The 23,025-nt window shown below is 45.5% G+C and overlaps 3 protein-coding genes and 2 long non-coding RNA genes across 9 annotated transcripts; 1 reads left to right on the forward strand and 4 right to left on the reverse strand.

Moving 5' to 3' along the window:
• Positions 1 to 849: 849 nt before the first annotated feature.
• On the reverse strand, positions 850 to 7,549 carry LOC120697665 (probable beta-1,3-galactosyltransferase 12). The gene is made up of 7 exons (XM_039980958.1): positions 6,990 to 7,549; positions 3,048 to 3,197; positions 2,863 to 2,945; positions 2,692 to 2,791; positions 2,227 to 2,340; positions 1,630 to 1,769; positions 850 to 1,390 (listed from the first exon to the last, which is right to left on the reverse strand). The coding sequence occupies exons 1-7, from the start codon at positions 7,430 to 7,432 to the stop codon at positions 1,293 to 1,295; spliced, it is 1,128 nt and encodes a 375-aa protein (XP_039836892.1). The 5' UTR covers positions 7,433 to 7,549; the 3' UTR covers positions 850 to 1,292.
• LOC120697666 lies at positions 4,962 to 6,980 on the reverse strand. Its single transcript, XR_005684576.1, has 2 exons — positions 6,461 to 6,980; positions 4,962 to 5,830 (listed from the first exon to the last, which is right to left on the reverse strand). It is a non-coding gene; the product is annotated as an uncharacterized LOC120697666 (long non-coding RNA).
• A 2,916-nt stretch (positions 7,550 to 10,465) lies between the features above and the next one.
• LOC120697667 lies at positions 10,466 to 13,808 on the reverse strand. 5 transcript variants are annotated; one of them, XR_005684578.1, is made up of 3 exons: positions 13,191 to 13,808; positions 13,027 to 13,108; positions 10,466 to 12,482 (listed from the first exon to the last, which is right to left on the reverse strand). It is a non-coding gene; the product is annotated as an uncharacterized LOC120697667 (long non-coding RNA). The 5 variants fall into 5 exon arrangements; XR_005684580.1 differs by having other exon boundaries at positions 10,466 to 12,149; positions 12,383 to 12,482; positions 13,027 to 13,808; XR_005684579.1 differs by having other exon boundaries at positions 10,466 to 12,149; positions 12,366 to 12,482; positions 13,027 to 13,808.
• Positions 13,809 to 16,539: 2,731 nt separating this feature from the next.
• Positions 16,540 to 18,873, forward strand: LOC120697668 (transcription factor MYC2-like). The gene is made up of 4 exons (XM_039980959.1): positions 16,540 to 16,757; positions 16,916 to 17,446; positions 17,530 to 17,883; positions 18,323 to 18,873. Exons 1-4 carry the CDS (start codon positions 16,647 to 16,649, stop codon positions 18,407 to 18,409), a joined length of 1,083 nt encoding a protein of 360 aa, XP_039836893.1. The 5' UTR covers positions 16,540 to 16,646; the 3' UTR covers positions 18,410 to 18,873.
• Positions 18,874 to 19,502: 629 nt separating this feature from the next.
• On the reverse strand, positions 19,503 to 23,025 carry LOC120697669 (thioredoxin-like 2, chloroplastic). The gene is made up of 4 exons (XM_039980960.1): positions 22,642 to 23,025; positions 21,773 to 21,958; positions 20,203 to 20,367; positions 19,503 to 19,912 (listed from the first exon to the last, which is right to left on the reverse strand). The coding sequence occupies exons 1-4, from the start codon at positions 22,810 to 22,812 to the stop codon at positions 19,775 to 19,777; spliced, it is 660 nt and encodes a 219-aa protein (XP_039836894.1). The 5' UTR covers positions 22,813 to 23,025; the 3' UTR covers positions 19,503 to 19,774.

The following is a 23,025-nucleotide window of genomic DNA, read 5'->3' on the forward strand; positions in this document are numbered from 1 at the left end:
ACCGGCGTCTGATCCCCTGCCCTGGGGCCTGGCCTTGTCTCACTCTCGCAGCGCGATCTTCGTGGTCGTGGACCACGCCCCAAGCCGCGGGGGCGCCACGGCCCACGGCTTCGGCGGGGGCACCCGATTTGTCTCGCGACAACAAGATGCTCACTCTCGCCGTCTCCTACCTCGTCGGTGCCAAGTACAATAGCTACTACTACTACTACTAACTACTTCCGAGTCAAAAAAAGAAAAAAAAAGAGCAGCTACTGCTTCTACGGCTCACGCCCACGTATCGTTGCTTTCGCCCACGTACCGTTCGTTGCAACTTGCTCTCGAGCGGGACAGATGGATAGCAACCCGTAGCGACTGGCAGGGAGTATTCCTGGTGAACCTTTTCAACTCCATGATCTCAAATAGATTCGTCAGGAAGCTTCAGGCCCCAAGTGATCACGGCCAGAGAATGCCACACCAGGGTGATCACCCGGTTGTTGAGCCATTGAAGTTGACACTTAGGAGCACCAGACCGTGCTAGCACAGCAATTTGAAGGTCTAGTAACCAAAATGCACGGCACGTTGCAACGGTGCAGCAAATCAAACAATCAGATGCCTACACGCCGGTGATGTGAGAATTTGAAAGCATGCGCAAATAAACATTGATTTCTCATGCTTGAGTAATAGAGTAGGCCGCGGGAGAGGAGGAACCAGTTGTGTTTCAGTTGCAGTGATAGGTAAGACAGCAAAATATAAGACAAGGGTAAATGGGTGATGATCCAGGCACACGCACAGCGCACACCATCAGCATCAACTCTTCTTTAAAAAAAATATTAAAGAAATGGGATCTAGGATGGTGCAACAGAGTATATATATCAGGAATCGAAGTGTATTAACCATCGCATTAGTAACACGAAGAATGGGAATCACAGAGGCAAGCGTGCCCATATATACATCAATCATCAATGAACACGAAATTGATGTCAGCCTGTAGTCTGCTCCCTCCCCGTCAAAGGAAGGGAGAAATGCTCCCCAACAATTGGTGGAAGCTGAAAAGTACATAACTGAACCTACAACCATCATTTGTTGTTTACACTGCTCAATCAGGTTGTATACACTCAAAAGTACTACGGTGTTGTGTGATTGATTCTATATATGCTTTCTTCATGAGCCCTCCGGCGACAAGGTGCGGGAAGATTGCTGTCGGAACAAAACCCCTAATCAGAACAATAGAATCTGATTGTTCTGATTGGCAAGCTTTCAGCGCCACAGATAAGCAGCCACTTTGAGGTTTTACGGGCCAGAAATCCATAGTTCTACTCTTCCTCCTCAACTTCAGGTGGTAAAGTTGGGCTTTTCGAGCACAAAGTGGTGTTGTGAAGCTGCTTTATTTTTTCAGTTATGTTACAGGAACCTGGAACAGAACAATGAAGACCTATTAACATTTGTTGAAATTTCTATGCATGTGCTTTATCCAAAAGAGATGGCATCAGGTTAATTCTTTCATAGCTATAGTCCTATGCATCAATGATATGGCCAGCGTACAATGGCATTTTGCATTTACTAGAAATAGTAAGATTCGACGGAAAAATTAACACAGCGTTATAGTACCGCTAAGATTCTGAGGCAGATCAATTGTTCATGCAGATATACCTGAACATTTCTTATCCCAGACAGCAATGGAGCTGGGAGTGCATGTTGGATCACACATTGCACGGTTGTCTTCATGCTTTACATTCATGGCAAGCATCCATGCACCAACGGTAACGTCTTCATAGTCAAACATCCTTAAGCTGGATAGCACAAAGGGGATAATTACTATTTGGAAATTACAAGAAAGAAAAAGCAAGGAAAGTGGTAATATGCAAAAAAAAATGATGGGTGCCATTGTCCTAGAGTTCATTTGGTGCATGGTGCTCATAACAATAGAGCAGCTATACTACTATCGTAAAGTATGTAAATTCAGGTATACTCAGCACGTCTTAAACTTACTTGCGCACTATATGTTTCTTGGATGAAAAAAAATCCCCAGGTTAATGCACTTCATGTTTCACGAGAAACAAAAGATCAATCAAATTATTTCAAGAACACATGCAACAAATAAAATGTCACCTGTACCATTGCATTGTCTAAGTGCACTTCATGCATAAAAATTATCGACATTGAGTTTCTTGGATGTACATAATATGTAGATAATGATATCCCATGTTTTGATTAAAAATAAAGGCCAACAAACTATAACTGACGAACCTTTCACTCTTTGCAGTAGCTACAGCTTCAACCACCTCAGAAGAAAGAGCATATAGTGAACCAGATGCGTGCACAAAGTACTCATTACCTAACAAATCCCATGAACTCTCGTACCTGCAATTTAGACAGAAGCTCTTCCATCAAGAAACAACAATAAAGGTATAATTTGGAAAGGGCTACTGATGCATTGATGTTCTAAGCCAACAACCAAGTAAACAGAATACAAAAGGACTTCAAATATAGACAAAAAGTTGCAGGCCATGGATCACTGAACAGGGTCGTCAAAGAGTTCATGACCAAGATGGTATCAGTACCCCATGGATATATAATTTGGCAATAGCATATTCAGCATTTGTATGTGAATTAAAGCAACATATGTCCCAGAATTTGAAATGATCATTTCATTTGTAAAGAGATGTATCTTAATGAAATTTAGAAGAAACATGTCTCAGAATTTGAACTGACCATTTCATATTTGGATCATTGACAACTGGTCCTTTCTTCATGCAACCAACGTAAGTCCGGTGCTCAGGTCTTTCTTTTGCAAGAAGAGCAGCAAGTCTATCTGTCTCAGAAGTATGAAAAGGAGTCATAAAATGGATTTAAGAAACTGTAAAACATAACCTCTGACTTTACCTGGACGCAGATAGATATCATCATCAGCTTTGACATAGAATTCTGCGTCAAACATATGATAAGCTGTTTTGAAAAATGCTAACCTGTCACATGGGTGATGAAAATTAGGATAGATGACATTAATCACATGTAAGTTTGTAGGTGAAATTGTACAGATACAATGGTCAAAGCTTAGACATGCTTACATCTTCTGTGGCGGCTTTGTATCCTCATCAGCATCAATAAACAAGAAGTCATGATGCATGTCCGCCTCTTTCTGAAGATCTTCCATTTTTTGTTTGTCTTTGGGCCGTACAGCGACAAACCTAAAAGTTAACCCAGTTCCATGTTCCAAACTGCAACAACAAAAGGAAAAGATCAACGTAAGCCCAAACAAGGTTCAGCGTGTTACTGACATCTTAAAAGTTGAAAAATAGTATAAATCAGACCATGTAGCCAATGAATGGCCTGAACAAGAGACAATAGAGGGTCAACAGGGTTGTGTTATAGATCTTTGCAGCATTACATGGGCACAAGAAGTCAAGAACGATGTTGGAATCTGACTTAGATATGAGTGTCTGATTTGGCAACGATGAAAGAAAAACTTGCAAAATTCCAAAATCCAAGTTGGATTCGGGCATCTGATTTGAAAAGAAAAACTAAGAAATAAAAAAGAAAAAAGAAAACTCGGGACATAGATGTCCAGCTAAAATTGTTTTTTTCTTTTTTATATTTGAAAGGTGGATTCAAGTCACAGTAGCAGTTATGTGCATGTGTATAATCAAAAGTCTACAACTCCATACTTTGACCACTGGTATCTCATATATTACAACGTCCATGACCATAAAATTAACATGGTATTAACGTGCTTTAAAATGAATCCAACCAATGGTATCAAAATTTGTATAGTATGATCGACAAATTCAAAGACCAAGTTTCATCAAAGATCATAAAAAATTGAAGCTTGGGTGTCTGTGTGGGCACCTTACAAAAAGAGGGACTATATACAGAAAATTGATGTAGAAAATATTACAGCAGATTACTTGTTTCGCATCTCCAGTCCCCAGTTTCTAGATCACTGGGTAATCTCAATTTCAAGATACATAGAGTCATAGACTAGATATGAAAATTTTTAACTGAAAAGAATAGCTGTAAGGAACTCTGCCCCCACTTCAACCATATTACATAAAGTGGGCACATAAGAAAGAGGTCCAAATAGATTTACGAGAGAGCATTAAATGAGGACACACTGAGACCTAATCACAACGATTCTTTTATGAGCAGAAATTTGCACACCAACATCCTAGTCTAGTTCTTGACTTCTTGTAAAAGCGATGTATAGAACACAATATTTTTGTAATGTTCGTTAATTGTAATTCAAGTACAGTTTATCCATGACAAATGACTTTGAGTGAATAGTTAATGAAGCTTATCATAAATTCTAATTTTATTTTTCATCCCAGAACCCTCTGCTTCTGCATTGAAAAGCATATACTGTAAACATAACACTTCATTATGTATGTACTATTGTGAAAGAAACACAGGATGCGCCTGAATGCAACTTGGACACAAACGATAAAAATGTTAATTCTAAACCAAAAGGCAAAAAAAACATAAAATCGAGAACATTATAAAATTCCGAGGTGCCAATCTATTTGGTTCCATATCCACACCCTCCAGGGGCAGTCTCCTCAGCAACTAAAACAACCCTGTAACTTGTGTACATTACTAGCTTTGTAGTGAGTCACCTGCTCCTTGCTTTTTTGTGTCTACATTGCAAAGTCTCAAACAGTGAATTGCATTTCTGCTTACTGTGTTGACACTTAGACTGCAAAATGTAAAAACCTGTGCCAAGAAATCATCCTATAATCCGCACAGTAAAAAAGGTTTTATCATCCTTTTCTCTTGGCCGATTTCACCACTTAAAGCTCCCAAATAAACAAGTAGCTAGCGTATCTTCCCTATAAACAAGCTACCAAGCTTCCACTATACTTTTTGGCAGTGGTCCAATAGAGTTATCAAATCTACTTCAGTAACTGAGTCTTGATGTACACTTTCTGCTGGCATTCATGATACTTGATATGGGAATATAATTTATGGGTGTCACATATGGAATCAAATTTATATTGCTAATTGAAGTTGTCATTTCTGCTATATTTGATAGAAGGGTTTTTTGGATATAGACCATTACAATTCTGCAAGTTTGGAGAATTGCCATTACAATTCAGGTATTCTGAAACATGCCATTACAATTATTGGACTTCCTGAATCTTGCCATTTTCTACGTATACCAGCCGCTTTGGGCCCATTGTCAGACGCGGATGCGTATGCAGAGGGCGTATAGACGCCAGTTCGTCTATGGCGTTAAGAGCTCCGGTCCCATCCGTCCAATCCCATCGCCATTACAATGGTCCGGCGATAGGTTGTGGGTAGGGAGCAGTCGAGCGACTGTGCCATGGGGCCACGCGGAGACCGTCGGCCTGGGGGGCGCGTGCAGCAGTCGAGTGGCGGCGCCATGGCGGCCACACGCGCAAGCCACCGCCAGGCCGGCCGAGCGCGGGGAGCGCGCACGCGAGCAGCTTTGGTCGCCTGGCCGAACACGAGCAGTGCTTGGTGCCGTGCGAGGTGACGCGGGTGAGGGCGTGGCCGTGCAGCGCAGCACAGGTTCGTCGTTGTAGATGTTCAGGCGCCGGCGTGGTGGTGCTCCCTCGGCGCGTCCTCCTCCTCTGCTTCCTGGTCACCGCGGCTCTTTCCTCTCTCGGCGCGACGGCGGCCTCGGTGCAGCGGCACCCGCTCAGGGTGGTGCCTCCTCGGCGGTGTTGTTCGGTGCGGGCTTGATGGCGACGTTCCCCTTCTGGTGCTTGACGGCGTCCTCCTCCTGGGGCTTCTCCTTGCGCGGCTCTGTGTCCTCCTCTTCCCCGCGTTCTTCTCTGCTCCACGCCTCCCACGCCTCCTTCGTCCTTCCTTCAATCAGAGGCGGTGGGTCTGACTACAATGCCAATTGAAAGAAATAAAAAAAATTGAAGTCGTGGAGTTCAAATCGAAGCACAAAACACTAATGCTGCTTCCGTTTGCTTGCATCTCGCAAGCACTCGAATTGAAAGAGCGGCTTGGAGCATTGGATAGGTGGAGAAAAGGATAAGATGAGATGGATGGCATGCTGCAGAGATTGTCGTGCACCTCGATCAAGCGCTGGCCCTAGTAGTACATCTGGGGGCACACTGCCGCGAGCAGCCCGAGCAGGTCCAAGGCCACCGTCGGGGACATCTCCTGCTGGACCCCGAGGAGCGTTGGAGGAGGATGAGGATGAGGAAGTGGGCACCTGCGCTAGCGATGAAAGCAGATGGATCTGCTTGGGCAGGCTGTGCGCGCCAAGCCGGCAAGGCAGGGAGCGGCTCATGCCTCCTGCCCGGCCGCAGTAGGCGAGCGGCGGCGCCAGGGAGAAGAGAACGGCGATGGGATCGGACGGAGAGGAGCTCTCAACGCTGTAGACGAACTGGCGTCTATACGCCCTCTGCATACGCATCCGCGTCTGACAATGGACCCAAAGCGGCTGGTATACGTAGAAAATGGCAAGATTCAGGAAGTCCAATAATTGTAATGGCATGTTTCAGAATACCTGAATTGTAGTGGCAATTCTCCAAACTTGCAGAATTGTAATGGTATGTATCCAAAAAACCCTTGATAGAATGCCATAAGCCCATAACTGCCTGCGGTGGAGGTCATGTTAGCCATCATTCAAAATCCACGATATGTCAAATTAGGCTCAGTAGTGACAGCTACCAAACATCCCTAATTAGTAAGACTCACCCTGCATTTCCCTACTGAAAGTGCATGCCCTGAGTTTGCAACAGCTACAATCATAGAATCATCCTTTTTCAAGGTTCCAAAGAGTGAGCATTCACAGTTGGACAAGACGCATCAGCGATCTAAGTTACTAGAAACCTGTAGAGGAGAAATGCAAGCAACAGCAAGCCCACAAGTAATGTTTTTAACAGATCCCATCGTGGTATCAGCTAGGCACGCAAACGCAGCTACAGGCTTCTAGTACAAGCATAGCTCGGGCAGCACCGACATAGATCATGAATCTACCCAGATCCAAGCAGCACGAATGGATAAGGTAGCCAGCTTATGGGAGTGTGCGGAACCTTACGATGCCTTCGGGGTTGGGCGGGAACCAGGTGGCCCGCACCGCGGCGCGGCGCGCGGCGGATCCGTGCTCCGTGTAGACGCCCACGACGGCGAGCACCTTGTCCCTGTCGGCGGCGGAGTAGTTGCGGCCAGGCGAGGAGGACGCTAGGAAGGAGCGGAGCGAGTCCTCGGCGCGGCCGCAGCGGAAGGCGGCCGCGGGAGGCGGCCGCGGCGGGGGCGGGCGGCTGCGGCTGGCGGAGACGGCGAAGGCGAAGGAGGCGGCGGCGAGGATGAGGCAGGTCGCGGCGAAGAGGACGAGGAGGCGGCTCGCGGAGACGGGGGAGGAGGAGGAGGGGAAAGTGGGGGTGTAGGGGCGGCGCGGCTTGGCCTCGTCGTCGGAGCGGCGGTAGGGGAGGAGGTCGTCGTCGTGGTGGCGGTGCTTGGGGTGGTGGAGCGGCATTGCTGCGGCTGCTTCTAGGAGGTTCCAGAAGGAGGGAGGCGGAGCGAGTGGGAGGAGGGGGGGTCGCCGGTCGGAAGCAGAGGAGGAGGTAGAGTTGGTTTGATCTGATCTGACTGTCCGAGCGGCATTGCTTTGGGTTTAAGCTTTGCTTAATGTGATAGCCACACTTTTATTTGTACTGATAAAGAAGCAGTGATGAGCTGAGTGTATTTGACTGCATTTTGTGTCAAAATTGCAGAATTAGTCCCATTTCGCATTTGAAATCTGTGCGCAAGTTTTAAATTTTTTACGGGTTTCCAAAAAAAAATCTCACTTTGAAAGGGTCACTTATGAATTTAGAATTTGAGACTTTACTGTTATTCTGTTAAGCAACGTTACAAAGATGCGTAATACGTGTGTATAGTGGTGGGAACGTTCGGGACAAATTTCGCTCGCATCGTTTTCTACACTTAACACGCTCGAAAAATGGGATGCAAAATTTGGAAACGGGATGGAAACGATTTCAGGCTCGTCATGATTCTTTTTTGAGAAGAAGGTAGAAATTGAGATGATGTCCCGCTAGAAAATTTGGGATGGGCCAGCCCACATCCTCCTCTGTCCTCTCCCAAGCAAATTGAGGCCCAGTTCGCGGACAGTGGTACCAGGGGCCGGAATCCCGGTTCCATCTAGCGTAGTTCAGGCATTTCATATACCTGGAGAAGCATTCTGAGAGGAGCGGAACTGCTGAAGGAAGGTATTATATGGAGAATCGGTAACGGAGAGAATGTAAAGATATGGGAGGACCTATGGCTACCCAGAGGATCTACAAGAAAACTGGCCACTCCTAGAAGATCATGCTTGCTGACAAGAGTTAATGAACTTATTGATCCAGTTACGGGTGAATGGGATGAGCAGCTAATCTGTGACAATTTTTGGCCAGAGGATGCGGCCGAAATCTTAAGGATTCCAATTAATGTACATATGGAGGACTGGCCTGCATGACACTTTGACCCAAAGGGCTTATTTTCAGTTAAATCAGCTTATAAAGTGGCAGTGACAAGAAGAGATGCTCTTACAGGCAGAGATGGTTCCACTTCTGGGAATGCAAATGGGGGTGGGGATGAATTTAAATGGCACAAAATATGACAGCTCAAAGTTCCCAATAAAGTGAAGATGTTTGTGTGGCGATTAGCACACAACAGCCTACCTGTGAGAAGAAATGTGGCTAACCGAGGTATCAATATTGATACTATGTGCCCAGTTTGTAGAAGGTTTGATGAAGACTGTGGACATCTATTTTTCAAATGTAATTTTGCTAAGCTGTGCTGGCGCCTCATGAATATGGAACACATTAGAGCTGAATTGGTGAATTGTCAATCAGGAGTGGAAATAATTAATAAGATTTGGGGATTTGATAGACACATACAACTGAAAGTTATTGTATTTCTTTGGAGATGGTGGTCAGCAAGAAACAAGGTGAATGAAGGTGAGAGGATGCAGAGTGCGAATGAGATTTGTAGCTCTGTATGTTATTTCTTGATGGAGGTTCAAAAATTGGAGAGAAACGCAATGAAACAAACGGCTGTGGCCCGGTATAGTTGGAAACCACCCCCTGCAGACATTTATAAAATTAATTCTGATGGGTCTTTCGATCCGAGTAGCAGATCAGGGGGTTGGGGATTTGTTGTAAGGGACAGTAGCGGTGAGGTTCTAGCTGCAGGAGCGGGTAATATTACCTACGCAGCATCATCTTTGCAAGCTGAAGCTATTGCAGTGTATAAGAGCATCCTTCAGGCAACACGTCTTGGTATGACACGAATAATCTTGGAGATGGACGCTACCGTCCTTGCTTCTGCTCTGAAATCATGCTATGTTGATCGGAGTGCTATTGGTGGTTTGGTGTATCAGATACGAGACATTATGTGTGACGATTTCTCTTGCTGTACTGTCTCTGTGTGTAATCGAAGCTATAATAAAGTGGCAGATTGCTTAGCTTTTCATGGAGCGTATGTGTTGTCTTCTGGTTCTGAAGTGTTTATGAACCGTCCCAGACTATGTAAAGGACCAATTTTTGGGCGATTTGCCCAATATTGTCTAACGTGTTAGTGATTTGAATAATAATAAAAAAAGTTCACTCCCAACTCGTCCACCAACCGTGTCTTCAAAAAAAAAAACCCCATCCAACCTTAGCACACACTAGTAGAGTGCACGTGCGGCACGCATGTGTTAAAAAAAACTAAACACCGTCACCATGGCACCAATACCATGTTCTTGTTATATTCCTACACACATACGAAGAAAAATGCACAATGAGCATACCGAACCTCTCCAAACACCTTTGACCATTATTAGGTACAAATCAATTTAACTAATTAGACAAGAAGTTTTTCCGGCTACCATACATATCTTATCAACTTAAATTTAGAAGTTTTTCAGCTACCAAGCGCAGATCTCATCAACTTGTGTGTTGCTACAGTAAGCCAACTTTGAACTAATGGTTCATCCCATCTCTCTATCACAAGCAATTTATATGCATAACACTGTACTTGTTCACATATGCCCCCAAAAGAGTGTCACCTAATAATAATAATATTTTTTAGCAATACATCTGGTCGAGTTTGACTGCTCCATGTCTCTCCCCCTTCGCTTGCCTGTTCCATGTCACACATTCTCTTCCTCCATTTGTGGTCAGCTCCATCTTTGATGTCAAATTGTTCAAAATTAGTTCTCGATTTATTAAACAGTAAAACAAAGCCTTATCTGTCAATAATAGAACCATCTTTTTCTTGGATATAACTGAATGATGAGATAACTGTTTAGTAATCCCTTCGGTGTAACCATTTCTCCAATATCACATCATTTACTGAAATGATAATATGTGATATCAACTCTCCTGGTTCAAAAGCAAACACAACACTAATATGAGCAAGCATTAGGACATGTCTTTCTATAGATGTTGCATGGCTACAAGCTTACTGATCCTTATCTCATACAAAATAAACTGACACAAACCTAACAATTAGCTAGAAAAGTAAACTAAGATGGCAGGATATCTAGAATCCCAAGCTGAATATCCTGTTTTTAAACATTGACATTAAAAACGAAAATCAAATTACTTTTCACATTTCACAGTATTGTAATGAACCAGTAAAATACACATGGGCAAAGTGCAGAAAAAGATGAGGCCTAGTTCTAACTGGCTTAGGTGGCAACGTTTATAGCTTAGCTATGTGCCAACATTGCATACAGATTATGTCTACATTAGAAAACAAAGCATGCCTTAAAATTCTCAAGGCGAGATCAGATTACAGTTGTTACACTTCTTGTTTTGGAGCTGTTTTAGCCGTCACATAAATACTGAAGGTTGCAGCACATGGGAACATTAGAATCTGAAAAGAACAAAAATACAGTTTCATTTGTTTTGTTAGGGCCACAGGCACATGATCCCAATCCATGCGCGATCAAATCTGAATTAAGAAAAATACGTAATTGTTTACCATGCACAGATATATTTACTGAAAATCACTAATCAAATCTGAACTTATAAAACTATCCAGCAAAATCCATTGCTGAAAATCACAGATAGTTGTTTACAATGCTACCTGCATTTTATATCTTCCTCTGGAGTCATTCACAAGAAAAATTGTTCTAAAATAACCATGTCATGGTGTATTAACTGATCTCTTCATATGAAATTGTTGTTTTCATGTAAACCATACAATTAGCCTACCCCAACTTGCTTGGGAAAAAAGGCTATGTTGTTGTTGTTGTATGTAAACCATACTATTCTTATCATGTTTACTATGCTGCCTACCTGTGTTCTTTTACCTTGTTGATTTATGTCCACTTCAATCGAACCAACACCAACAATTGTTTTCTACCTCCACATAAATAAAAAAAATAAAAAATCTAGAGTAAAGTATGTGCAGTTACAGCTCAAATTTGTTTCTAGATAAATATATATTGCAGGAATTGATAAAGGCAACTCTCCAGATAAGCACCTACATCTTCTGCCATGCTGAATTCAGTTACAGTTGCTAGCCTACATTTTGACTCGTTACTTGAATTTCCCTACCAATTACATTGATTAGAAGATTTCAAATCTAATATAGAATTGTTGGATGTCTATCACTATCTATGCATATCTGATCCCGTCCAAACTCCAAACAGATATCTGGAGGTGTGCCATACTGCCACCAGAAAGCCAAACATATCACGATGCAAATAGAAAAATCCCTAAATGATGCAATTTGCTCTACTTTTACAAATACATTGAGTTTAGGTTCAGAAGTTAATCAAATTCAAACTGCAGGTTACGATCTGAGCACGAGCAACTCCACCACCACTCTGCTGCGCATATTCCAGCAATACATATCTGCAGTTCTTCACATGCACACACAAAACAAAAAACTCCACAGTTAAGTCTCATTCAATCAACGAATCACAGACTGCTCGAATGGTAAATAGAGAAGGATAAGAGGTGACCTCTTCTGCTGGACACGCAAGCTGTGGGCGGCTGTGAAGGGGATTGCTTACCTTTTGTTGCCTGGGGTTGCCAACCGTGGGAGGAGAGAGGATGAGCAAGGGAGGCAGCGTGATTTGGCGAGCTCTCCAGTCTTCTCTTCGTTTCATCTTCTGAGCACTTGAGCGAGGACAAGGAGGCGACGCCTGCGTCGAGGTGGAGGCACCTGCGTTGAGAAAGTGGAGGATAAAAGCACGCATAAAGTCCTCTCAGACCCTGCAAGAAGCCAGTTAAATCATAAATAACTTATATATAGTGATAAATTAGAAGCTATGAACAACCTAATTTCTTAGGACTACATATCTTACAACAAAACATTGCAACGGAATCAAGGGATGCAATCATTGGAAATCTGAGCAATAGTATGCAATACAAATGAGCAATAGTATCAACGGAATCAAGGGATGCAACCTAAGCAATACAAATGAGAACCTTTTCTCACTGCATACCTCCAGCAGTGTGCAATCACACTTGCTGAAAAGTTCGCAGAGCTTCTGAATCTGTTCTATAGAAGATTGCCTATCTGCTGCCACAGCTCAGTATGTTCTCCTGTATAGGAGTATATGTTAAACCCATGTCAGCACAGTAAATTTGAGATCACGATGAGGATATATTTGCGCTGAAAACTGTTCCTCCAAATCGTTGATATACTACTGCTACAAATACGTATATCAGCTTTACAGATGAATACTGTACCCGAGCTTGGAGCGCGGTATCGATCTCAGACGAAATGAAATAAAAATAAACGAAAATCCACCAAACCCTCCTCCTGACCAGCGGGCCCCACTGGTGAGTGGGAATGGGTGGCCTGGGCAGCCAGGCCACGCCGTGGCCACTGCCGGCGCGTCGGCAGGGCGGTCTTCCAGCCGGCGGCGCGGCGTTCATGCCGGCGGTCAGGGTGGGCCTGCGGCCGGCGCGCTTGGCGCTCCCGCTGGCCCGACGCAGGGTGGCGCACAGCGTGCGCGCGGCGGCCCAGAGCGGCGGCACAGCGGCGTTTCGGTGCCGGCGGCTCGAGAACGAGCGAGGAAAAAGGCCGGGGATGACGAGAGGCTAGGGTTTACGACGTGTGGAACGCCCGGTAAGTATGATTTACCTTCAAATCAGCGGCCGGCCGACGCTTGGCGGCCGGACGAGGCGACGCTCGCGCGTATCGTCGTGTTTTAGGGCGACCTTGCCTGAAACGTGTGTGGGAGAAAACATGGAAATCAATTTGTTCGGAAAAAAACATGGAAAGCAGCAAACATAAATATTAATCACCAGAATTTTGCAGCTATTTTCGTGGGAGCGGGACATGATTCAGCAGTGCGGGGAGGTGCCAGCTGGCTCGGCATTGGTGGCGGCAGCGGGGTAGGACCACTTTTGAAGTGCGGCGGAGAGGCACGGCGCGCGGCCGCGGGCGCGGGAGACGGGGCGCGGGGGGAGGCTGGTGTTCTCGGAGGCAGCTGCAGGGTAGGGGCGGGGGCCGGGGCGCATCGGAGGGGGCGCGGCCCGCGGAGGAGGGAGGGGCCGAGCGTGCAGGCGCCACTCGGATGCATCGGCTGCTCGGATGCCGCGCCGTGGTCCAGGAAGGCCCGGACGTCCTCGAAGGTGTAGGGGTTGCGGAATGTCGCCGGCGTGACGACGAGCACCCCGACCACGGCCGCGTCCACGGCGGCCCGCGGTGCCCGACGTAGACGCCGCACTCGCGCGCCCTTGCCATCGCCCTCGCCGCCGCCGCCGCCTCCTCGCGGTCGGCGCCGTCGACCCCAGGGAGGTCCACGACGCCGCCCTCCTTCGGGTCCAGGATGCGGACCTCGCGCGGCCACGGAGCTCGACGCCGCCGCCGCCACGACCCACGACGCTGCCGCGAGGGGGAGGCGATGTCGCGGGGGGGGGGGGGGGGGGGGGGGGCGTCGAGGCAGAGGCGCATCGCGAGGGAGGAGGGGGCATCGCCGCGTCGAGGTCCGGCGGGAGAGGCGGCGTCATGAGGGAGGAGGTGTGCGGCGATTCTGGACGAAAAAAAGGCAAGCCCTGTGTTAGTTCCCTTCTTTACATGTAAACGCAAAAAAAATTTACGACGGAATCTCGTCAATTTGAAGTACTAAGTGAAGTCTATTAACAAAACTTTTTCACAGATGAGTTGTAAATCGCGAGACAAATCTAATGATGTTAATTAATCCATGATTAAGCAATAATTAGCGGATGGTTACTGTAGCATCAATGTTGCAAATCATAAATTAAATAGACTCATTAGATTCGTCTCGTGATTTACAGTCCATCCATGCAAAGGGAACAAAAGAACCTGCCAAAAATAACAAGGTGGGTATGGGTGGGCGGGTAAGCCAGGTGGTGGTGAAAAAACATTTCATTTTTGGTGAAATTATTTTGTATTTATTAATTTCTATAGGTTCACCATAGACCCTCAAGATTGGAGACCTGACAAGTGGGGACGCTGTGAGAGGTACATGGTTATTAATCTTGATAAAAAGTGTTTGAATTGTTTTGGTTTCTTATAGTATAGATCCACTGTTTTTTTAGAGTTTTAGGAGCCTCTGCCCCCGTCTTAACTAAATGAAGCAAAAACAATGATAGTCAATTCCGTATAAAGTTTAACCAGACAAGCCATTGGAGCCTCGCAGGGCCACCAGCTGGAACAAACTAACAGGGCAACAGGGCAAGAAAAAACTAAAAAAACACTAAGACCAGTTTCAGTAGGATTTTCATAGAGAGTTTCATGACTTTAAATATCATTAATTTTGTTGACGTGGTAAGAAGAGAAAAGAATAGAGTTTCATGGAATGTGAGGAGAGTTCCATAACTATGAAATTCATCTGGTATGGTTATCTAGTTCTCAGTCTAGATATCGGTGTCCATAAACTCTCACCGACACTGGAGCAAAACTCTTGAGACGCGGCAAAACAACTATCGCAGCTGAGGAACACACAAAATCAGGGTAACAACATCTCCGCTTCAAGTCATCCGGCATACGCTCCGCTTCCCAGCTGTAGTTCGGTTGATCTCCAAGCGGCCAGGGAAGCAGTCGAGATCCCCCTCCTTAGCCAGTAATTCTCCCAGGTCTTGATGCTATCTTTTTCAGTTCTTCCACCTGTTAGCCTGTCCTTTAAATCGCCAGGACAGATAATTGTCCAATTCTGAACTGTCCCGGCAATTTTCAAAAGAAGAGACCCAATATCTCGCCACCTGGTGTTCTGAAACAGAATATTATTTCTTAGCTTCCAAATACATCAAAGGGTTGCAGAGGAAAACATATTGTGAACTAAAAACCTCTTATTACTGAGCCACCTACTGCCCACCGACTCAAAATCAGAACCTATCTCCAACCCCAAAAGCTCAGAAATAATAGCCCAAACTTGTTTGGCGACCACGCACTCAAAGAAGAGATGGTGGGAGGTCTCCCTTTCCGAACAGAAGGGGCAGGTGTTATCTTCCAAATGTTTTTCTCTACTTTCTAACACATCTCTAGTTAGATTTTTCCTCCTGGACAAAAGCCATAAAAAGAAATGCACTCTTGGTGGGATTTTCAGACTCGACACCGCAGAAATGCACTTCAGGTTCTCTCTCTCCATCCCAGAGATCGTGAATAGTGCCATTCTTTTCATTGACAATCTCGTACAGATCCCAAAACTGGATTGCTAAGCTAGAAGACCCTAACCGGTTGTCCTCCCAAAACTTGATTAATTTACCATTACCCACTTTCCACCTATAACCCAACTTAGCAGCCTGGGCTGCCCACGTAACTCCCTTGAAAAAATAGGAAGCACCTGGAGTCAAAGAAATTAGGACGTTTTGTGTCATACTTAAAAGGGAACATATCAGGTGCAAATCCACCTATTCATGGAAACTATACAAACTTTAATCTGATCACCAGATCAACATCCAAAGAGAGGGTGCAGGGGGAGTGGGAGGGGGATTGAAAAAGTATGATTGTCTAATCCAAGGGCGGGCGGTTAATTGTAAAATTATCCCACTTCTCATGTCCCTTGGATATTGATCCGGTGACCCAGATTGAAGTTTGCATAGTTTTCACGGATAGATTAGTTTGCACTTTCCTGCTTAAAATCTATTACTTTTCTCCGCAACTTATCTCGACCAGAACACTATTCCAACACTAGCTGGCCATGTGTGTCCTTGCACGGCTTGGACCATCTGAATCCTGAACAGTGCTGAGCTTGGCGTCTGAGTTCAATTTGCTGACTCAGGCGCGACCGCGCGAGTAGTCCCACCCACATCAAAGTATCAAACACGCACGCACGGCCAGGATCTGTGCCCACTCGCCTGTAATCTTGGCCGCCGCCCCGTAGCCATCCTAGTGTCTCGCCGTATAGTACTGGCCGGCGGCTAGCGCGCGCAGCGCAACGGGTCAAAACGCGACCTCGGTCGAGCTAGCCGTAGGCGTAGCAGCCGCCCAAGTAGACCGCGCGCCCGGCAGCCGGGCTACCTGCGTGCGTGTGTGAACAACAACAGGGCACGCAACACCCCTACATATCGGCCGATCGGGTTCACCGGCCTGAAGCTTCCACGTAGCCTACGCTACGCCGCCGCGCCAGCAGCGCTAGCTTGCTTCCGCGCCGCCTATATATAGCCGCGCGCCTTTTCTGGGCGCGACAGCTGCGCTTGCTTGCTCAGTGGTGCTCACTAGTATTCTCAGTATCCGCCCAGGAAGGAAGGTAGCTAAGCTAGCGTTTGCCGGCCGGCCGGCGATCTCGAGCTCCCATGGACGGCGGCGGCGATTATCCTGCTTCGTTCTGCGGTGATGAGCGCAGCCGCGGCTCGGCGCTGCAGCAGGAGCAGGACCTGCCGATCACGGAGGAGCAGCTTCAACAGGCAATGATCACGCTAATATATATATTATATAATACACATCATTTGCTAGCTTTTTTTCTAGCTACTTGAGATTTAGGACTCGATCTTTTGATCATGAATCTAGCAACCCCTAAAATGAATGCTGATCATGACTGCAATGGATTGCATGGTGAGCGCAGATCTACCTGCTGATGGACATGGAGGAGCAAGGGCACGCGGAGCCGCCCCCCTCGTCGCAGTCGTCGACGTTCCCTGCTGCCTCCTTCTCTGCAAGTCCCGACGAGGCCTCGTCGCTCATCATGCCGGGGAGCAGCAGCCTTCTCGACACGATCCCAAATCTGGAAGAACTTATTGCGTGCCAAGAAGGACTTCATGGGCGAGATCGGCGCAGGAACGGCGGCCATGATGCTCGCGGCGCGTTCATGCCGTACAGCCGCCACCTCAGCACGAGGAAGAGGCCCAAGCCAGGCGCCGGCGGCGCCGGCGGGCAGAGGGCGATCAAGGCGGCCATGTCAGCCTTGGCGAGGATGCACATGGCCAGGCTCGCCCAGTGGCAGCGCTACCAGATGGAGATGGCGGCGGCGGTGGCGCCGCCCACCGCCATCTCCAGCGACAACCAGCTGCAGCACGTTTTGTCGGAGCGCAAGCGGCGGGAGAAGCTCAATGACAGCTTCAAGGCTCTCAAGGCAGTGCTACCCCCTGCGCCCAAGGTACTCTCTCTATTAAGCATCCGATTCGTCACATCTTTCTCGTGCATCAACTGACCATTCTTTTTTTTTTTCTGTCATGGCAGAAAGATAAGGCATCCATACTGATCAGAGCAAGGGACTATGTGAACACTCTCAAGTCTAGATTGTCTGAGCTAGAGGAGAGGAACAGAAGGCTGGTAGAATTGATGCAGCGCCAATGCGACGATGGGGGTGATCGAGATGATGTTTCCGATGAAAAGATTGAAGTAGATATCAACAGAGCAGCAGCAGCAGACGAAACATCACATGAATTTCACCTGAAGATTGTGGTGAGGTCAGGGTGCAATGCCATGGATGCTGTAGTTGCTATACTTGAGTGCCTCAAGGAGCTAGGGGACGTCAGATTGGCGGCCGCGGACACGGGCCGCAGAGCCACAACCTTAGCATTACAAATGAAGGTATAAAAATACTCGTCATGCATGATTTATATATATCAATGAAATGAAGTTATAAGTATCATTACCAGGCATGATTTATGAATAAATTATTTTTACAACCGGCCAATATAGAAAATTTGCACATGCTTTTGAGTTAATTTAACATCTTTGGGCATTGCAGCTCTAACTATACAACAAAATGTTAATACTTTATTTTAGAGTTTGCCACTAGCATGAATTTTTCAAATATAATGATACATCACACGACTGGGATTCTATGTCGAGATCAATATAATCCTCACCATGTGAATAGGATAATGTGGAAAGGTATAGGACTATTATCCATCCTGATATGATGTATACCCTTGGTTGATGAACATAAATGGTGGAAAAGACTTTTTTTCTTTCCTAGATGGATTCTGAGAAAAGCGACCTCATAATTTCACACTTAACACTGCAGACTAGCGGATGCGATGATAATTTCCTGAAAGAATCAGTTATCAAGAATGTCAAGGGTGTGATGCAGTCAAAGATAGAGACAGCCTAAGCTTCTCTGCTCCTTCGGTTGAAATGGGATCCGATTGACTTTTGTGGTTTTTAAGAAGACCAAATAAGCAAATGACCAAGCAGTGAATGCAATCAGCCAAAATGTCCAACATATGGACATGTTCAGGGAGACTGAGTTGCTATTATTGATTATTGAGCTGAATGTGGAGGTCAATGGAGGAACGAAGAAAAAGCTTTGTGATGACGTTCAATTTTGATTGGTATCCTGATGAGACTGTTCCTGTAACAGTACACAGTTACTTCACAGAAGAAACCTGTGAGAAAAAAAAATATGAACATGTAAAAGAACTATGCATGCATGTAAACAAAACTGAAAAAAGATCTTGTTGTCTGTGATGCTGAAGACTTACGTCAATGCTTACGAGTAGGTGCCACTGAGCTGTCTGAAGAGTTTGAAAATATAAGTACGTAGCAACAATGATGAAAGATGATCACTTGAGATTCTATGTTTCTCTCTGACCGGCATGCCATCTTTTCCCACATCACTATCAAATATGAGGAAGATGCTGAGCGCAGTAAAAAAATCTAACTATATTGAAATTATAGCTCAATGGTGACAATTACCCCCGTCTCATGAGAGTGGACAATGGGATTCATGGCTAATTTTCAACGGACAGCTAGATCATTGGACCTAACGATGCACCAGATCAAATGATGCAGCCGGGTTTGTTTTCAATTATAATGCAACTGTCCAAGGTATATCCGGGTATTATGCGCCTGTTCTGCAGAAAGAAAATCACATTGTTTAGAAAAAAACAGTGTTCTAAACTCTGCCCATTTCATCCGCGCGTACTGTACTCCTAGTCTGTAACCCTCCGATGCTTTTTTTTTATGTACCTGCTTTAACAGACTTCGAATCCAGTAATTTTGTTTCCAAACACTGGTAACAAAATAGGTCCTGATAATAAGGATCAGAAGATGTAGATTATTACTATAGCTGGGGGAATTCAATTTCTGATGAAGATTTTTTTTTAAAAAAAAAAACTCAAGCTGGTGTTAGGCAGATATTACCTTCCCCTTCACGCAAGCAATTGCTGCTTGTCTTTGGCCTAAAACAATGAATTGACTATATGAAACAGTCCACAATTGCCCTTAATTCTTCATACCTTGCTCGAAAATGATGTACAACTCTATGGTTCTTCTGTCCAAGAAAAGGAAAATTTCACACGCTATAATACATATTTTTTCCATTCAAGAATGCGAAACAATAATCCATACAACACCCGATTCATTAACCGGGGACACCGAAGATTCTCCTGAGCTGATTACAGTAAGATCTAAAGTGGGGGGAAAATGAGCAGGTGGTGGAGAAGCGATGGATGGTGGCGAGCTAATCTTGTAGAATCTACCGTGGGCTAGCTGCTGCGGGTTTCTCCTGTGGGCTCGCACTATCCAACAAATCAACGTCCCCAACTCCAACAGGTGGACCAATGCTGCAACGGGCCGTGTTGTGAATTGCAATGGCATCCTTCAGCTTCTGAAACTGCAATTGCAAATGGAGGTAGGTGTAAACATGCGCACAAGTAATACAATCAGAAGGATTTCCAGCCAAACTGTTGCAAAAGGAGTAGTTCACCTTCTTGCACAGTTTTGAGATGGAAAACATATGGAAGGAATGAAATAAACGAAAAAAATTAAAATAGTATATCTACTAAATTGCAAAACATGACTGCCCAAAAAAGCAAAGTGACATTGCTAAAGGCATGGCAATGTGTAGTAAAGAAACCTCTTATCTCTAACAATATCATGCAGCAACAAGTGAGGCGTTCATACCTTCGCCAAGGAACAGGAGAAAGCCTCCAGTAGCCCATCAGCCCCACGATAAAGATGGAAGAAAGGAAGGACTTTGACATTCAGTCGTTTGCACATTGGTTTGTTTTCGTCAAAATTTACTTTAAGAAACAATATATCAGGATTCTCCAAAGCTGTCCGGCAAAGCTGGTGTCATTGAAAGAGCATCAAATTTAGAACATATTTCATGAAGTACAAAAACAATTAACAGTACTTCAAGATTATCAGATGGCATAGTAAATGAATATACACTGTCAGAATAACAAGTAGGTAAAGAAAAACATTCAAGATATTCAGCATGATCAAACACTGGAAGTGGCTATTGTTTGGTGTATGCTCCTTGTCAATGATGTGGTACTAGTTGATGGGAGTCAGACAGGGTTGATATGAGAATGGAGTTGTGGAGAATTTGGAGTTTCCCCAACTTACTTGAGACTAAAAAGGCTTTGTTAGTAATCGTCCAAACTCCTAAGGTATCTTAATCAGCTCATAGTTACAGCCATAAAAAGACCAGAATTGTGGAGCAGAAAGTAGCTAGATGCTGACGAGTTGATAGCCAGAGCATATAGGGGTCAATGAAAAGGTCAAACCAGTTGCATGGACACAAATCCACAGCAGACCAAGGTAGGTTACTTAGATGACCAATGATACTGTGCTCAAAGTAGGGATTGTAGCGAAGACAAAAAGTCTTAAATATCTTTCAGTTCCAGTGAAATTTCAGTCAGCTTCTCAACTGTTAATTCCTCCATAAAACTTGAGAGACTATCAAATTTTCAGTGTTGGAAAAAGAAAACCAACCTGACTGTCACATGACCTACATGTAAATACCTATGCTCCTTTCATTCTAAAAAGATTCCAATACCTTCATGCAACCATAAACTCCTGAGCTCACATTCTACAAACAAGGGGAAACCAAGGAGTTTCATTACTCTATGTTATACTCCAAACAGTCCAGAAACGAGGACCGTGTTATTTAGTATTAGCCTAATGACAATCTTCAAAGTTCAAAGCTGTTACAATGGGAAGGAAGTCCATGCATTTTAAGTTGCCCCAGGAAATAAATTATATTGCTGCAAGCATTTCAAGAGTCACTGGGTTGATAAAAAAAAAGTCACTGGCAATAACTCCAATTACCACAATACTCCCAATTCAGTTAATCAAATGGAGCTACTAACAAATAAAGGCCAACAAATAAGATCCTAGCCAGAGAAGAGCAAAAATATCCATACTTCCTTTTGTTTTTTTTCATTCAAAGAACCACAATACTGAGCTAATGTGGAACCTACCAGAATTAAACTTATGCATTGCTAAAGTGTGTACAATTTGACAAAGTGCTTTCCTAGTCTTATCCCACCAAAGTAATTCTTTCGCATTCTTTTAACGAGTTACTATTGTTTTAAAACAATAATATTTAATTGTGTGCACCCAAAATGATATGAGCAGTGTAACAGTGTAAAGTCATGATTAACCATGCGAGGAACACATAGGAATAAAAGTATAAGACACACTTCAGACAGAATCAAACATCCAGTAGTTATATTCACGACATTACCCTTGGAAAGAGTGCTCGGCATGAACCACACCAGGTTCCGTAGAACTCGACAACAACAAGCCTGTCTCCAGCATCTCTCAGTGCATCCAAGAACTCCACTGTGGAGTGGATGTCAATCATATTTGGTCCAGCATCTTTCTCCCACCATTTTGGTTGCTCACTGCTCTCTGGGTCTGCCGAATGAACCTGGAACAGCCAACATGACAAAACGTCAAAGCCATCAAACACTGCAGAAACCCTGCAGTATAACCCAAGTAACGATGTCCCTCTTGACTAAATACTGGGTGCAAGCCTTTCTTTAAAACACACACATGTTCGACCAATCAAGACTAGCACAATTTAACTAAAATGAAGCGCAATTGACAGTTCAAACAATTGAATATACCACACACATCTTGCCCAACAACTTAGAACTTTGGACAGGAACTATGCATTTCCTTTTCAGAAGTAAATTCAGAACTAAACACAAGGCACTCCCAAATCCAATTCAATGACGCAACAAGCAGGTGTAATTCGACAATTCAGTGAATTTACCTTATAAACAAGCTATTAATGAGCATCAAAACCTTAATGGGACAGGACAAACCGTGAAATTCACCTAGGATTTTACTCGTTCATCTAAACGGCGTAGAATCACAAGCTAAACCGAAGTCGATGCGTGTACAGTCCAAAGCATTTCAGCGACCACGAGCCTCCCAACCCACCGAAAAATCGTAAAACGAAGCGGTCCGCCCTCGGCATCGTCAGCACAGGAGGTCGCCCCCAACCACAGCACGAGGAAAAACCGCCGAGAAACCCTAAGGAGCGCCTCATCTCCGCGGGCCGGCAGGCAACCAAGCCAGTTCCTGCTCGGATAAGAGGGCGCGCACCTTGTGGCGAGCGAGCCGGCGGGGGCGCGGGTGCGGGCGAGCGGCCGCGAGGCGCGCCCGCCGCGGCGAGCCGGGGGACGAGAGCACCCAGCGAGACGGCGCGGACGACGACGAGGAGGCTGAGGGGGACGGGGCGAGGAAGCGGCGCGGGAGGAGGAGCGCGTCGGCCATCGGTGGGTGGCGTCCCGCTAGACCGCCGCCGCTCTAGGCGCCGGCGCCGGGGGGCATCCGGGCGCGGGGAGGCGGAAGCTGCTGGTGAGGCGTCAGCGCTAGCCGCCTGTGCGGCGCTCCGCTGCCTCGTCGGGGGCGGGGAGGGTGTGGTGGAGATGGCGTCGCCGTGGCCCGTCACCCGTGTGGATGGGGAGATTTGGGCAGCGGAAATGA

The sequence above is a fragment of the Panicum virgatum genome, chromosome 3K (assembly GCF_016808335.1).
Source record: "Panicum virgatum strain AP13 chromosome 3K, P.virgatum_v5, whole genome shotgun sequence".
Lineage (NCBI taxonomy): Eukaryota > Viridiplantae > Streptophyta > Magnoliopsida > Poales > Poaceae > Panicum > Panicum virgatum.

Coding starts and splice junctions, on each gene's coding strand:
- LOC120697665 (XM_039980958.1), bottom strand. CDS start 7,432: ATGCCGCTCCACCACCCCAAGCACCGCCACCACGACGACGACCTCCTC. Junction 2,792..2,862: donor TGATATCTATCTGCGTCCAG/GTAAAGTCAGAG, acceptor CTTCTGAGACAG/ATAGACTTGCTGCTCTTCTT. Junction 1,391..1,629: donor CTGGGATAAGAAATGTTCAG/GTATATCTGCAT, acceptor GTTCTGTTCCAG/GTTCCTGTAACATAACTGAA.
- LOC120697668 (XM_039980959.1), top strand. CDS start 16,647: ATGGACGGCGGCGGCGATTATCCTGCTTCGTTCTGCGGTGATGAGCGC. Junction 17,447..17,529: donor TGCTACCCCCTGCGCCCAAG/GTACTCTCTCTA, acceptor CTGTCATGGCAG/AAAGATAAGGCATCCATACT. Junction 17,884..18,322: donor CCTTAGCATTACAAATGAAG/GTATAAAAATAC, acceptor TTAACACTGCAG/ACTAGCGGATGCGATGATAA.
- LOC120697669 (XM_039980960.1), bottom strand. CDS start 22,812: ATGGCCGACGCGCTCCTCCTCCCGCGCCGCTTCCTCGCCCCGTCCCCC. Junction 21,959..22,641: donor GCCGGCTCGCTCGCCACAAG/GTGCGCGCCCTC, acceptor TGGCTGTTCCAG/GTTCATTCGGCAGACCCAGA. Junction 19,913..20,202: donor TCTCCTGTTCCTTGGCGAAG/GTATGAACGCCT, acceptor TTGCAATTGCAG/TTTCAGAAGCTGAAGGATGC.